The sequence below is a fragment of the Eumetopias jubatus genome, unplaced genomic scaffold (genome assembly GCF_037043125.1).
Source record: "Eumetopias jubatus isolate StellerSeaLion01/CBP00866 unplaced genomic scaffold, mEumJub1_p1.0 scaffold_5, whole genome shotgun sequence".
In the NCBI taxonomy this organism is placed as follows: domain Eukaryota; kingdom Metazoa; phylum Chordata; class Mammalia; order Carnivora; family Otariidae; genus Eumetopias; species Eumetopias jubatus.
The window spans coordinates 55,186,024-55,201,300 of record NW_028274811.1 but is presented as its reverse complement, the minus strand read 5'-3'; the positions used below and the strand labels follow the sequence as shown (position 1 = coordinate 55,201,300).

Below are 15,277 nucleotides of genomic sequence, written 5' to 3'. Positions count from 1 at the left end.
AACTTTACCACAACCTACAGTGTTTTACTAAAATGGTTCTGGGACGCACTTTTAACATGAGTAGTGTGTGTTTGAGGAAGGTGTTTCCCCACACATCCAAGCAATTCTGACACCAACTGGGTGTCCTACAATTCAACTCAATTCTGACACTACCCAGAGATAACATCAGATTCCACAGATTAAGGGTTTAATCCTACAAGACTACCCACCCCCACGTGGATGCCGGTCACAAATCCAGGTCATTACCTGTATTTCTGACCAGTTGGCTATAAATTGGTAGAGACCAATTGCCATGACCCCCTCTCCTTAGGTTTGATTCATTTGCTTGATAGGTTCAGATATTCAGAGTAAGGTTTTACCAATTAAATTACTGATTTATTTTTAGAGGATATAACTCAGAAACAGCTAGATGGAAGAGATCCATAGGACAAGGTATGAGGTGCTTCCATGCTCTCTCAGAGTACAACGCTTTCCTGATACCTCCTCCTGTTCCCCATCCAAAAGCTCTCTGAACCCTGTCCTCTTGGTTTCATTATATACACACGATTGATTAAATCTTCAGCCATTGGTGACTGAACTCAAACTTTAGCCCCTCTCCCCTCCCCAGAAGCGTGGGTGGGTAAGACTGAAAGTTCCAACTCTCTATTCACATGGCCAGTTCTCCTGGCAACCAGCCCCCAATTCTGAAGTCCAAAAGTCACCTCATTAACATAACAAGAGACACCTTTATCATACTCATTACATAGGACCTTCCAAGAGTTTTAGGGAACCCTATACCAGAAACAGGAGAAAGACCAAATATGTATTTCTTATTATAAATCACAATGTCATACTTACATAACCTGCCCCACATCCACCCTCACTCAACCTCTCTGAAGCCTGCCAACTACTCTACTCCAGCCTCACTGGTCTTGCCGTTCTATGCCTCAGGCCATTTGCACTTACAGTTCTCTCCACCAGGATTGTTCTTCCCCTGGACATCCTGATGCTTTGCTTCCTCACTTTCTTCAGCGCTCTACTCAAATGTCATCTTACCAAACAACCTCTCCCACGCCATTAGGTATATAAAATAGCACCTTACCTCCAAGACCTGCTTTATTTTCCCTTACGCCATAGATCATCACCTAGCATCATATGTCTTTACTGTATATTGTGTTACCTTCTACTAAAATGTAAACTCCATCAGAACAGCGACTTTGAATACTTTGTCTACTATATCCCCAGGGCCTAGAGCCATGTCAGGTACATAAAAGATTCTCACTAAATACTACCTGAAGGAGTGAATACTTTCTCATCAAGAACAGAAACCTTGTACAGGGTAAAACTGAGACTATTCCCTTCTGGTTTGACAAATTTCCTCAGATTCTGGAAGTTTTCTTGTGAGTTGCCCAGCTGTTCTTGCTCTACTACTGGTTGTGAAGAAAATATTGCTTTCTTATGCAACATATTTCTGTGTTTTGCGTTATTTCTTATTTCTCATTCATCCATTCATTCTCTTTTCCAACATGTACTGTGTGACTACTGACTACCAGCCACCATGCTACTTGCTGGGCCCTGCCCAGGTTCCTCAGCCTCCATCTATGACTCTTAAAAATATCCTTAAGCACAGTCCTTGTAAACCACTTCCCCAGGAGGTCCCCTGACAGGTCTCTAAACAGCCAGCAGGCTGTCCTCTGAGCTCTTCCTGGCTGTTGCCTCCCTGTGTAGTCCTGTGTGATCTACCGCACTCCAGAGACAGAAGTTTCATTTTGTTCCTCCTGGTAGGACAAGTAACTTCCTGGTTGGGGTCTGAGCTAAAAACAGCTTCTTCTGTCCTGCGGAACAACGCGGGTGCCCGGCACTTCTGTGCAACACCACCCAACATGCCCCGGGGCAGAAGGAGCCCAAGAATGCCTCTTTCATCTCCTTATTTAAAAAAACCAAGGGATCACTCTTTTACTAACGGAATAATGAGACAACCAGGCAGATTTGCAAGGTAAAGGTACTGGAAGATCAGGAAAAAATAAAAAATAAAAATAAAAATGGAGAGAAAAAAAATTCTAGGTACTGCAAGAGAGTCAGCATCTAACACCTGTTCCCTATCAGGTCATTCATTATCCGAGGTAACACCACTGTTTGAGCCAACAGTGATACAGTGCTTACTCTGAACCAGACACTACATGATTTCCATTTATTAGCTCATATGATCCTCAGAACAATCTTCTGAGGCAGTACTATTTAGTACTTCCATTTTGCAGAGCAGGAAACTGTGGTGCTATTTAAGTAACTTCCCCAAGGTCCCTTAACTTAGTCAATGGCTTCCCTACAAAAGCACTCTGCTAGCCGGTTCAAAGTATTTATTTTAATAATTGAGCTTACTGAGTATCCCGTTTGAACTAAAGAAAACGGCATCTGAGCAATGTCTGGTATTTTCCCATCAGGAAGTTTCATTATTGTGCTACGCTGTGACTTGTGCCTACTTGTGTTGGTTCACTTCCTGGGCCCATGCTCTCTGCCTGTGGAGATTTGCGGCTGGAATAGGACAGTTGTGAGTCTGGCTGAGAACACATTCATACAACAGTGAAAACATGATCTCGTTTTGTTTAGCCACACAACACACAAGATAACAAAGACGGGACAGAAAAACTGAGATGTTAGCTACTACCTTCCAGGTGATGGAATACAGGTGGTATTTAATTTCAACTCTGTGTTTTCTAGATTTCTAACCACCACCATTTTTACATGTAAAACAAAAGAAGAAACAGGTTGTGTCTTCAAAATGTGCCTCCCATGTGAAAGAACAGCTGTGGAATCTCAGGCAAAATACCAGGTAATCAGTAAATCAACCGTATCAGATAATACCTGTGTAGACACATTAGCTGGAAATGTTTTATGCAAGAGTATAAAGCCCTACTCTGCAAGCCCTACTCTCCCCAACCACATGAGGCATTATCAGGTCATCTTGCAGACACAAAAGCTGAGGCCCAACGAGAGTGATTAACCCACTGATGTTACTAAGTGTTAGAACCAGAACACAGTGCTGACAGAAACAGCCTTTCTCACTGCAGCACACTATCGCCAAATTCCAAATTCCAAGGGAACTTTTGCTAAATTCTGAAACTTAAGGATAGTCCTTTCTGCCAATGGTGTTGGTGTGCTCCAGGAGAATGAAAAAAAAAAAAAAAAAAACCTCACCCTCACAAGTGAAAAGGAACGTTTTCAGGGATAAACTGTCATTTATCTCCTTGCTTATTCTTCCTCTAAGTTTCTCGTACGATTTTCCTGATATTAGTCTTGGCCTGGAACATCTCTTGGCCTCACTCTTCTGAGTCGGACTTGAGGTTATAGAGAAGATCCATCCAAATTCCAAAATTATCCCCAGCCCAGGAATTTCCTGTGGGTCATGTGTAAACTGAAGTTACTCTGAAGATTTAAGTGTACACCAAGACATGTCTGAGAGAATCCAGGGAACCTCTGTCTCCCAAAATAGAATGCTTCTAACATGGACCCAAATGCCTAATTCACCCTCAGAACTTGTCTCACCCTCCTGCGATCCTGTACAAGGAAAAGGAGCCCTGGGGTGAGATCAGGCCTCTCGACCAGTTCTGTTAACAGTAACAGCTGAGGACAGAAGTGAAGGGATTCCAGAAGTGTTGAGGTGAAAGCTGTTTTTCCAGCTCTAACTCTCTCCCTCGGAACAGCAGCTTAAAACCCCTTCTAAATAACAAGTTACAACTTGGTACTCTAAAATCAGATTCTAAAAGAAGCCCTATTCTGCTGTTTTGAAAGACCTAATTATCAAAATTATCCAAGAAGAAAACAAGCCTTTTCCCTCATAATACACCGGAGGCACAGGGGGAGGTGGGGAGAAGGGAGAGAGCAAGGAAACATCGTCCTTGGAGAACGACAATTTTCTCCCACATCTTCCCAAGTTCTCATTCCTAATTACAGTAGCACAAAGTAGCCTTCGAGACAACACAGGTTTATGTGTGCAAAAGGACTCCCAAATATGTAAGCAAATGTTTCCCTCCTTTGCTTCCCCCAAGCTGTCAAGATGTTTAGTCCTGTGTTGTATATAGAAATGTAGTGATTAGACTTAATTAGCAATTCCTTTCCTTTATTTTTTTTAAGATTTTATTTATTTGAGAGAGACTGAGAGAACGAGTGGGAGGAGGGGCAGAGGGAGAAGCAGGCTCCCTGCTGAGCAGGGAGCCTGACACGGGACTCAATTCCAAGACCCTGGGATCGAGACCTGAGCCGAAGGCAGACGCTTAACCAACTGAGCCACCTAGGCGCCCTCCTTCTTTTCAATTATTTTTTTATTAATATTTTTTAAAGTAATCTCTATGCCCAATGTGGGGCTCAAACTCATGGCTTGGAGATCAAGAGTTGCACGCTCTGACTGAGCCAGCCAGGTGCCCCAGCAATTCCCCTCCTCCTTGATGCCGCTCTCTAAGGCCTCTATCAAATTAGTTTACAGAGGGAAACAATGAGCAAACTGAAGGGGGGAAAATGGCACATTCTACAAACACCAGGATAGAAGTGAAAGATCTCAAAGAAACTGGCGGGACTTTGACATGACCATTTTTGGTGACCGTAGACAAAAAAATATATAAACTGGTAAGGAAGATGTTCCTGAAGGTTGTCATCACAAGGAACCCTATGAATAATTCATATCCTGCAGAATCTTCTAGGAAAACACGAGCACATAAAAATGATTGTATCCAGGGTGCCTGGGTGGCTCAGTTGGTTGGGCGACTGCCTTCGGCTCGGGTCATGGTCCCAGAGTCCTGGGATCAAGTCCTGCATCGGGATCCCTGCTCGGCGAGGAGCCTCCTTCTCCCTCTGACCCTCTCCCCTCTCATGTACTCTCTCTCTCATTCTCACTCTCTCAAATAAATAAATCTTTAAAAAAAAAAAAGATTGTATCCAGTTCAAAAGTCACAAGGAGCTCCCATTCTCCAGCACCCATTTGTAGAGCTATGTGTTTTTACCCCCACCCCTTAATATCCTAAAAAGTAACCAGTTCTACTATCGACAAGGAACTGTGAAAGGTTTCACTTTTTTTGAGGGATAATTGACATTAGTTTCAGGTGAGCAACAATGATTTGTATATATTGCAAAATGATCACAGTAAGTCTTGTTAACATCCCTCATCCTTGTGATGAGAACTTTTAAGATCTACTCTCTTACCAACTTTCAAATAACTCTCACTTATTTTTTTTGTGTCCTCAACAAGAGCATGTGGAAGGAAGGAAGGAATGATGAAAGCCAAGCAATGCCTGGCGTTCCTCCAAATTGTTCTTGGTTTCTCCTGGTTGGGAAAGTCTCCTGAATCCTGTTCCATTATCCTGAGCAATCCTGGGCACCTGTGTGTAGGTTAGTATGACTGAGAGCTGGATAGGACACCGGTTATAATTCTTAACCAGGGTTTTTATTGGTAGGGACAACAGAGATCAAAGAAATGAGACATGTGGTTTCCCTGCCTGGGGGAAACAATGTGATAGGCCAGAGCTACTCTGAAGGTAGGTGGGCTTTTTGTGATTCCATGTGGGGCTCTGTAGGAGACCACCTAGCAGGCTGTCCCACAGCATCACGAGGAAAAACCACAGGGAACAATTAGTAGGAGAGTAAGTTCAGGCGGCAGGGTGAGAAGGGCCAGCTTCCCAGGGCTGCTCCCAGTTGCTTAAGTGGTGAGAATGGGTCCCTAAGATCCCACAGGCCTGTGAGAAGAGTAATAATGATGGAGCAGAGTACTTGTGGCCTGCCATGGAGCTCACCGTGGCACCAAGGGAAGGACCCTGTAGCAGATATTTTTAGAGAAGCGCCTGAGCCAGCGGTCTGGGACATAGGTTCCGAGTTTTCTATAGTATAAGAAGGGTGAGGCCAAGTCATTGAAGGAGAAATCACCAGGAGAAATTCAGACGAAGACCAGGGAGAGGATCCATTTGCCAGATGTGGATCACAGATGTCGTAACACCCTAAAACAAAATATTCATGCCTCAGGGAAGAGCCCAGGCCAACAGATCTGCCACAGACACCAGGAGGACCCACAGGACACTCAAAGATGAGGCCCCCTCCTATCCACCACCAACTGCGCCCTACCCTCACTAGAAAATCACATTCCATACCAGCTTGGCCAGAAAGAGGAGGAACACGAAGACACTGAAGAAACTGGATATTTTACTGAAAGAGACTGAACAGTTACCGAAAATAATGGTTTTTATTATTGCATCAGACCAAGCTTAATGCATTAAGACTAAAATAAACCCTTTCCCCTCCCCACTGCCTGGAGTATAGGACTTTGTAAGAAAGAGCGGATCTATTACAGACAAAATAAAAAAATAAAGGCAAAATAAAAACTATATGAGTGTAGTGTGAGTAAATTTGTACCACAATACACTTAACAATATTTACTGCCTGCTTTCTGTTATCCAGGGAGTAGAGGTGTGAAAATAGGTCATCTAGGCTCTGTCCTCAAAGAATTTAGTGTCTTAGGGTGAGACACTCAATATTAGCTGTGATGCACTAACGAGGCCGCTATTATAAAAACATGCAAAAGCCAGAGAGGCACAAAGGATAGAATGATGAACTCAGGTGCACACCTCTGTTTACTGCGGTATTTACAACAGCCAAACTATGGAAGCAGCCCAAGTGTCCACTGACTGATGAATGGATAAAGAAGATGTGGTATATTTATACAATGGAGTATTATTTAGCCATAAAATGACTGAAATCTTGCCATTTGAAACATGGATGGAGCTAGAGAGCATAATCCTCAGCTAAATAAGTCTGTCAGAGCAAGACAAATACCATGTGATCTCACTCATATGTGGAATTTAAGAAACAAATGAGCAAAGGAACAAAAAAGAGAGATAAATCAAGAAACAGACTCCTAACTATAGAGAACAAACTGATGGTTAGCAGAGGGTAGGTGTGGGAGGATGGGAGAAATAGGGGATGGGGATTAAAGAGTACATTTATCATGATAAAAAAAATAATTTTTTTTTTTTTTTAAGAAAAAGAATGATGAACTCAGGGCATTCAGGGAAGTCTTGCAGAAAACAAACAAATAAACAAACAAACACCTTCAAGCTTCATCTTACAGGACAAGCTGGAGACTTCTAGTCAAAAGTGGGAGCAATATGCACCTGAATTTGCTAAAATAAAAATAAAAGGGGGAGAGAGAAGACTCACTGAAAGCATGTGAGGACATGTCACAGAACCACAGGAATTTAACACCCAAGCCTTGAGAGGGAGGCACCTGGGCAGCAACAGGACCTCAGGGAACAGATCGAGGGCCCAGAATCTAGCAGGACCCTACCACACAAGTGCTTCTCTCTTTACATGTTTGCAGCATTTCCTCCTACCACAGACTGCTTTCTCCCAGCGAATGGCTTCCCCTCCCACTTTCTGGCACCGCCACTCATGAAGGGAGACATGTCCTTCCAAACTCCAGTCTCAAGAATCCCAAGGCAGGACTCTGATTGGCCAAGGAGGGATGCTGTGATTGGCCCCAGCCGGAGTGGGATGCCCAGCCCACGGTACCCAAGAAGGCAAGGTCGCGTGAGAAGGTGGCAGCATCATTCGGACCTATGGCCAGAGCAGCAGATGGGCCCCCCTCTAAACAATCTGAAAGCTGTTCAGCAAAGGGCAGGAGGATAGTAGGCAGACGACAATAATCATCTAGGCCGATGCAGTATTTGGCATCTCTCTACATTTCCATAACACCGTGAGTCAACAGTCTATGAGCCTGGGCTATTTTCCATCACTTTGATACACTCTATGTATGTCTAACTCTGCCCATTTGCTCGGAGGGAACCACCTGCCTATTCAAACCCTACCAGTTCACCACAGGCTATTAAAATGACATCCCTTTCAAACTGACATTCCTCGCTTCACCTTGAACTTCAACAGTAATTTTTCCTAACTTCTCCTATGGGATTCATCATTTTCTGGCTTAATATATCTGAATAAACAATTACTGGTTCTTGCCCCAAACTGGAGTGGTAGGGAAGAGCCCCTGAACATGGGATAACTGGAATAGTGCCTTCCTTCCATTACAGGGATTAATGCAGGAATACATCTTGCCCAGGCATTTAAGCTAGCAAAAAAAAAAAAAATCGGTTTTACATATCTGGCCAAGTATTTGTTGAACTCAAGGAGCCCCGAGGGGTATGTAGCTATGTTATTTGGCAAGGGGCTTGTAGTCTGCCTCCCTTCCTCTGTGGACCAAGGTAGACTTCCCAGGCAGAGTCAGAAACCAGAACTGCCCTGTTCTCAAAGTAAACACTATCTTCATTGTGAGCCAACAAAATCTTAGCAGGTACGTCACCTTTAAGAAAATGTTTCTCTTCCTCAATAAGGATTTTTGTAGTGGTTTATTCCCCCTACGGTGTTCAGGCATCCTTTGGGGGAATTCTAGAACTGAATACACACATGTACATGGAAGTCTACATATGTGTCCAATGAAACTCCATGAAAGAAAGAAGGGAAACCATGGAAGAGAACAAGTAAGGCCACGAAATAAAAGTAACTCACCTTTGAAAATTATCATTCAACCTTCCGAGATGTCAGCATACTTTAAATACTCACTGTGTCAGGGGATTATTTTTCAGACTATGTACCTGCCCTCCTCAATGAGCTTACAGGAAAGGCCAAAACAGTGGTCTGATGATTCTCATCTCCATTCCCAGCAAACTCAATCCCTCTAACTTGATCTTTCTGAGACAAACCTGTGAACTTTCCAAAACATACTGAAAACTCTCCCATCCCATCCTTTCTCAATTCATCTTGCCTCTTCCTCTCCTCAGCCTACTACCCAGAGAAGCACACATCTGTCCATCTCTTCCTACCCAAGCGATGATGTGTGGCAGGACTATATACTTAGGTATATGGATCTATCAAGACAGAGAAATGGCTCTATCATTTTACTCCTCCAGAATTTTCACCGCCACCTCTTTTCCCAGTCAAAGATTCACAAGAGAGGGAAGAAGCTAGGATGGTGAGACAAAATGGCACCTTTCGAACATAGGTAGCTACCCATGAAGTTCATTATCCCTTCCCTCTACGAAGAGGTGGTACAACAACCTGGGAAGAACAAAACCTCTCAAGTCAACATCCTGGTTGTAGGACTTGCTCTTCATCTATTGGCCTTTATCTTGGACTACTCATGTCCCTACTCTTGGGCCTCAGAGCCCCCAACTAACAAATGAAGGTGACGACCACATCTATCTAACATACACATCTTTTACAAGCTAACTCATATGAAAAACACCTTATCTGGATGTCACTCGCTTACTCATTCTCCTTCCTTACTCCACCCTGGTAACTGTTCCTTGATTTCCTGGCATGGCCATAGGAGTCACTTTATAACCCGCTGAGCTTCAGTTGCCTTGCTTAGAAGACAGAGGAAGTATCTATCTTACAGAGTTATTTTGAGAATCAGATATCCTATATGTAAAGTGCCTACCACAGCTTGGTAAACAGTGACTATGATGATTAATAAAGCACCACAAAACTCTCATTTTGACTACAGCTACACAAGATGTGGTACTACCTAAGCTCTCCCAGGTTATGAAGTTTTCTGTGAGGCCAAGCCTCCTCCGTCAAATACAGACTGGTTTTGCACCAGCACACGGGGGAAAGGCTCTCTTCCACACTCTCATCAGAGAGGCACAGGATGTGAGCTGGAGCAGGCGAGAGCCACAGAAGTTGCCTAAGTGGATGAATGGCACTGGGTCGTGATGATTTATATTAAAGAATGCATTTTGAAGACTGAAGACTAATTATGGTTAATTGAGGTAAGGTCCAACCCCTGCACTTTTGAATCTTTGATTTACAAACATTAATTTTCTTGGTTCAATCTCCTACTGAAACCAACAAAACAAAAGTCCAGGCATTCCTGGAGTCTCTGAAGCAGAACCGTCATGGATGCTAGCCCACCCCAATCATTAACCACAAGGCTCCCAGTACAGCCTGTCCTGAGGCTGCCCATGGAATGACAAGGGGCAACTTTTGAGAATCCCAGGATATTTCTGAGGCAGCTTGGTTTTAAATGCTTTCACCCTCTGCTTATATCACATTCCCTTCTAGACATGGTCACTTCCAAAGGCACTGTTTCTAAGTTAATCCTTTTCTCTTCCATTCTGACAGCACGGGGATAAGAAAGCACTAGATTCACTTAGTTGACGTAAGTATTGGTAGGTTTCTGCTTAATCTAGTTTTCCCCTTTTTGCCAAACCCTCTCTATTTTCACATCTCTTTAAACAAGCCAGCATTGTGTACATGTATATGTGTCTATCAAAGAGCAGTGATGATAAAGACAGGATGGGGTATTAAAAGAGAATACTAACAAGGGGGATCAGGACAAAGAAAGCATATTGTGAATAAAAGAGAATATTTCCAACAAAATATGAGAGGCAGAAAATCCAAGCCCTCAAAACCTCCTCCCTGACTTCCCGAGCGACCAGAACTTACCAGTACTAATTAGAAGAATGAACGAGAAATACAATCCACCTTAGTTTTAAAGACTGACAAAAATCATTAGATCATCCTACAAGAGACTGGAGATCACAGTTCCGGCACAAACAGGCGACTGGGCTGAAAAAATCCAGTTTCTTGGTGTTTCTTCCACTATATAGAGGTGACATGTCTGGATCTTGTAAGACGTGGGATCCATTCTTAGTGCTAACATCCCTATAAGCAGGGACAGTATCTGTCTGGTTCACCACTTTGCCCCACCTTCCAGGACCATGCCTGCCATCCTGGAAATGCCTGTTGAACACATGACTACTTCTCCATCCACTTCACCTCTTCTGACACATCACACCCATCCGTAAAATGAGGTAGGTGGACCAGGTCATCCCTAAGGCCTACAGTTCTGGGACTCTGTCTAGCCAACAGTGCAGTGTGACCAAACCCACTGTTCACAACTGGCCATCATCGTCTAGTGACAAATGCAAACAGGGAACGCAGAGAATTCCCAACTCTCTGCTACCAACGTTATTTCCACTTGTTGTTTATTAGCTGCAATAATTATTTTCAAATCCCAAGTACTTGCTTTCACTTGAATTGAGTTTAATTTAAGCATAGCTATGTTATGACTTCTGGCTGTAGCTCAAACTGGCTGTGCTCCAATTTTGGATTTCAAAGGAGAGTGGGATTAACACACTCCCTACAACTCCACTGGACTCTCGAGCTCCTCCACTGGTCTCCTAATCATTAATCCCACATCTCCCCAATTTGTTAGGCTATGCAGGACCCCAGCTACATAGGCATCCGGTCAGTCGGCCAGGCACAAAAACATATGAAGGTCATTCCCCAAACTGAAATGAGTTAGAATGAACACAGAGATTTCATAGTCTTACAGAACAGCAAGTTGCCCTCAAGCAGTCCTCACCACACCAGAATATTCACCCCGAAGAATTAATGAAATACTGTATCTCCCCACTTTAAAAATTTAGAAGTTCTTAAAAATCTTATTTGGAAATAATTTCAAACTTCCAGGAAAGATAGAAGAATGGCACAAAGAACACCAAGACATCATCTTAACATTTTGACTCCATTTTCTGTATGTGTCTGAGCTTGCTTTTACATGCCTATGCTTGAGCTCTCTCTTACATAAAGTTTTTCCTCCTGAACCATTTAATGGTAAAGCTGCATTTATCATGGTCCCTTCCCCCAAAAAAGAAATTAAGTTTAAAACGGCAGCAACAGAAGGATGGCTGGGTGGCTCAGTCAGTTAAGCGTCTTGCCTTCAGCTCAGATTGTGATCCCAGGGTCCTGGGATCTAGTCCAGCATCGGGCTCCCTGCTCATGGGGAGTCTGCTTCTCCCTCTCTTCCCAGCTCGTGCTCTCTCTTTGCTATCTCTCTCTCTCTAAAATAAATAAATAAAATCTTAAAAAAAAATACACACACAACAACAGAAAAGTGGAATGTACAACATTTTTAAGTCCCCAGTAATAGAATTTCAAGGATGGCAGCTGAGCAGCATAGGGAATTTGTTCAGGTTGAGGCTTTCTACCAGCACTGAATGTGTAACCAATCTTATTCCTGGGGGTGGCCTTGATACTAGACAAAGAGCAAACACACACACACACACACACACACACACACACACACACACACACACACACACACACACACACACACACACACACACCTCTATTTTACTTTAGAAGGAAAAAAGGTCCTTGAGGCAAACCAGGTATGTTGACAACTGCCAGCCTCCATTTTGCTCATCAAAAAGCAGGGGGTAATTCAATAGGTCATTCTGTTCTGGCAAATAGAGAATTCTGCTCTGTAAGGATAAAGCTAGAGACAGCGCACTTTCAGAAACATCCCTTCTGCCTTGAAGCTCATGAAAAGGTTCCCTTCTCCTTCAATTAAAAACATAACCACATACTCCCCACACATGATAAGGGACAGATGGGTCACTAACTTTCTTGTTTTGGTAAACTTCAGAAGGCAACAATGGCCACCTGCTGAGGCCAGCTGAGGAGAGGGCAGTGGAGACTGAGGACACCTCCCCTGTACCCTAACACCAACTTGTCCCTTGATTTCCCTGGATGTCAAGAATGACTTGCAAGGGGGAATGAGTGGCATAACACACTACATTATTAATCATGCTACAAATAAATGACTTTTTCCTTTGGCAGTAAAGTGTTCTGCCTACTTGGTAATTACTAATAAACTTTTTAATATATAACTAGATCCCCTGGAGATACACAGGCTTTCTTGTTTAAATTATTTTCTTAAAATCCCTTCCTTGGAGCAACTATAAAATCAATAGTCCAAAATGGAACATTCTTCTTTGGTAAAGAATTAAAGAAAAAAAAAAACACCTGCTTGAAAACACAAAAGCAGCAGAGAGGGGGTATCAAATATGTACATAGTTCTTTAAGTCAACAGGACTCTCTATTGTCAAGGTAACTCCAAGGTAACTCTGATCAAGTGAATCTGCAACATTTCCCTTGTACTGAACTCCCCTCCCCTTTATTTTTTTAAAGAAAACTGCACATGTACAATAAAGCACAAAGGCAGAGTCAAAGTGAAAGGAACCGAAGAACAAGTAGGTTTACCTCCGAAGCCTCTCTGGAAAGAAATTTTAGAGTGAGAGTTTTATACAAACATGTGTAAACTTGCACTTCATCAGAAAACAGTCTGGCAAAGCAACAAGGAAAAGAAAGGTAAGAACACAAGGCTCCCTGGCTTGGAGGGAAATAAAATAAAAGATTCCAGGATCTACCTTGCTTGGATGCCCTCCGTCGAATCTTCATTTTGGGGAAGGAAGGCCATGAGTAGTTAAAAGGGGAGTCCGAGTCAGAATCCATCTTTTTGTTTTGCCTCAATCAACAGATTCAACATGAGAGACTTAGGAAGAACTCGGGCGTCCCCAGCCAGGAGGCAAGTCTCCCGAGTCTCCCCGGGTGATGTCAAAGGAAGGAATGGGGCTGGGTGAAAAGCTCCCGCACACGGGGAGGGAGAGGCCATAAATGTTTTGCTTCCTTCAGGCGTCCAGGCATGTAGACGGAGAAGGAGGCTGTAAATATTAAAGCCAAACTAGGGAAGAGAAAAGAGAGAGAGAGAGAGAGAGAGAGGCAGCTGAGAGTTGCACTGGTAGATCACAGTCCAGTTATTCAAAAGGTCACTGAGAGCATATGAATCATTAACTCCCCTCTTCTCGTGGCTGGAAATGGAAACGAAGAAGGAAGGTAACTGTGAACTCAAAGAGAGCTGCCTGGGGTTCAAGAAAAGCCTCCAAACGCGGGCACATATTTTGTTCTGGAACTAGAGGATCGCTCTCAGAAAAGCCACCCTGCACAGTGACATCAAGGCTGAGGTTTCCAAGTCTGGACAACCAGAAAGCTCAGGACACTGGCAAGTAAAAGCCAGCATATGCAGGGCAGGGAGTTTTCCAGAGCAATCCATTTTTATACCACTGACAGTATTGGCAGCTCTTCGGATTCTAGGGTCAAAACAGCTCTTATAATTCCTTTAACAATCTAGTCTCGCCATCCTTTTAAAGCTAAAGTGGTGGGAAGCTTTAAGTGTTAGAGATAATTGTGCTCATTAAATATGTGAAAAGTCATCTAGTCCTGTTCAGCACAATTGGAGCATTTTGCTTCAACTGTCACCAAGTTTGGCTGCCAATCATAAGGATTTGGGCATCCTCAGAGCTGCAGTCCCTCTCAACAGAGCTAGTGATGAAGTTACCACAAACCAAGAATCCTTACTTGGTCCCTGGTCCCCGTAAACAACCCTCTGGTAATTAACATTCAGTAGAAGCCCATGACCACCTCCCACTGACCGGGGACACTATTACTTCCCTGCTCTCCACAGGCACAAAGATACATGTGCCCCACAGAAGCTCAAGCACAGCAGTCATGATCTGGGGCAGAAGAAAGCACACCCCAAGTCTCAGAGGGGAGTCTCTTCTAAGCATTTACTTGGTACTATCAATAGCAGGAAACGGTGTGTTTTCTTTTGTGAGGTCATCAGACACCCAAATAAACGAAGGCTGTGGAAACAATATGAAGGTCTGTATGACTCTGCAGATCTGAAGCACAGCAATGTGCCTTAATTAACATTCCTCTTTACTCCAGGGGCGCCTGGGTGGCTCAGTCGGTTAAGCAACTGTCTTTGGCTCAGGCTGTGATCTCTGGGTCCTGGGATCTTCTGGCTCTCTGCTCAGTGGGGAGTCTGCTTCTCCCTGTCCCTCTGCCCCTCCTCCTGCTTGTGCTCGCTTGCTTTCTCTCAAATAAATAAAATATATTTTTAAAGATTTATTTATTTATTTGACAGAAAAAGAGAGCACAAGCAGGGGGAGCAGCAGGGAGAGGGAGAAGCAGGCTCCCGCTGAGCAGAGAGCCTGACGTGGGGCTCCATCCCAGGACCCTAGGATCTTGACCTGAGCCGAAGGCAGATGCTTAACTGACTAAGCCACCCAGGTGCCCCTCAAATAAATAAAATCTTAAAAAAAAAAATTTCTCTTTACTCCAAGTATTTCCCAAACTGTTGGCTTTATCATGCCACGCTGTGTCAGAAGACATGCGTAACCTGCTCCCTAATAGCTAACCCTGTCTAATTGGGTGGGGAGTGGGTGAGAGGTCCAGATAGAACTGGAGCAAGGGGAGAAACCACTTAATTACAAATTCAAATCAAAATTAGAATTACATGAATCACTCCTGTGTTTTTACATGGTTTGCCACACAAATAAAACATACAAATAACAAAATGCAACTAGGAGACCGTTGTAAGCACTACAGTCAAAATAAACATTAGTATATGTCCTAC

General features: G+C 43.5%; 1 protein-coding gene across 1 annotated transcript in view; it reads right to left on the bottom strand.

The window, feature by feature from the left end:
* ARHGEF28 (Rho guanine nucleotide exchange factor 28) overlaps positions 1–13,314 on the bottom strand; it is a 116,367-nt gene extending 103,053 nt beyond the window's left edge. Inside the window, exon 1 of the mRNA XM_028089635.2 lies at positions 13,230–13,314. Coding sequence (XP_027945436.1) covers positions 13,230–13,314 — 85 coding nt within the window. The remainder of the gene's footprint in view (positions 1–13,229) is intronic.
* Positions 13,315–15,277: the final 1,963 nt, after the last annotated feature.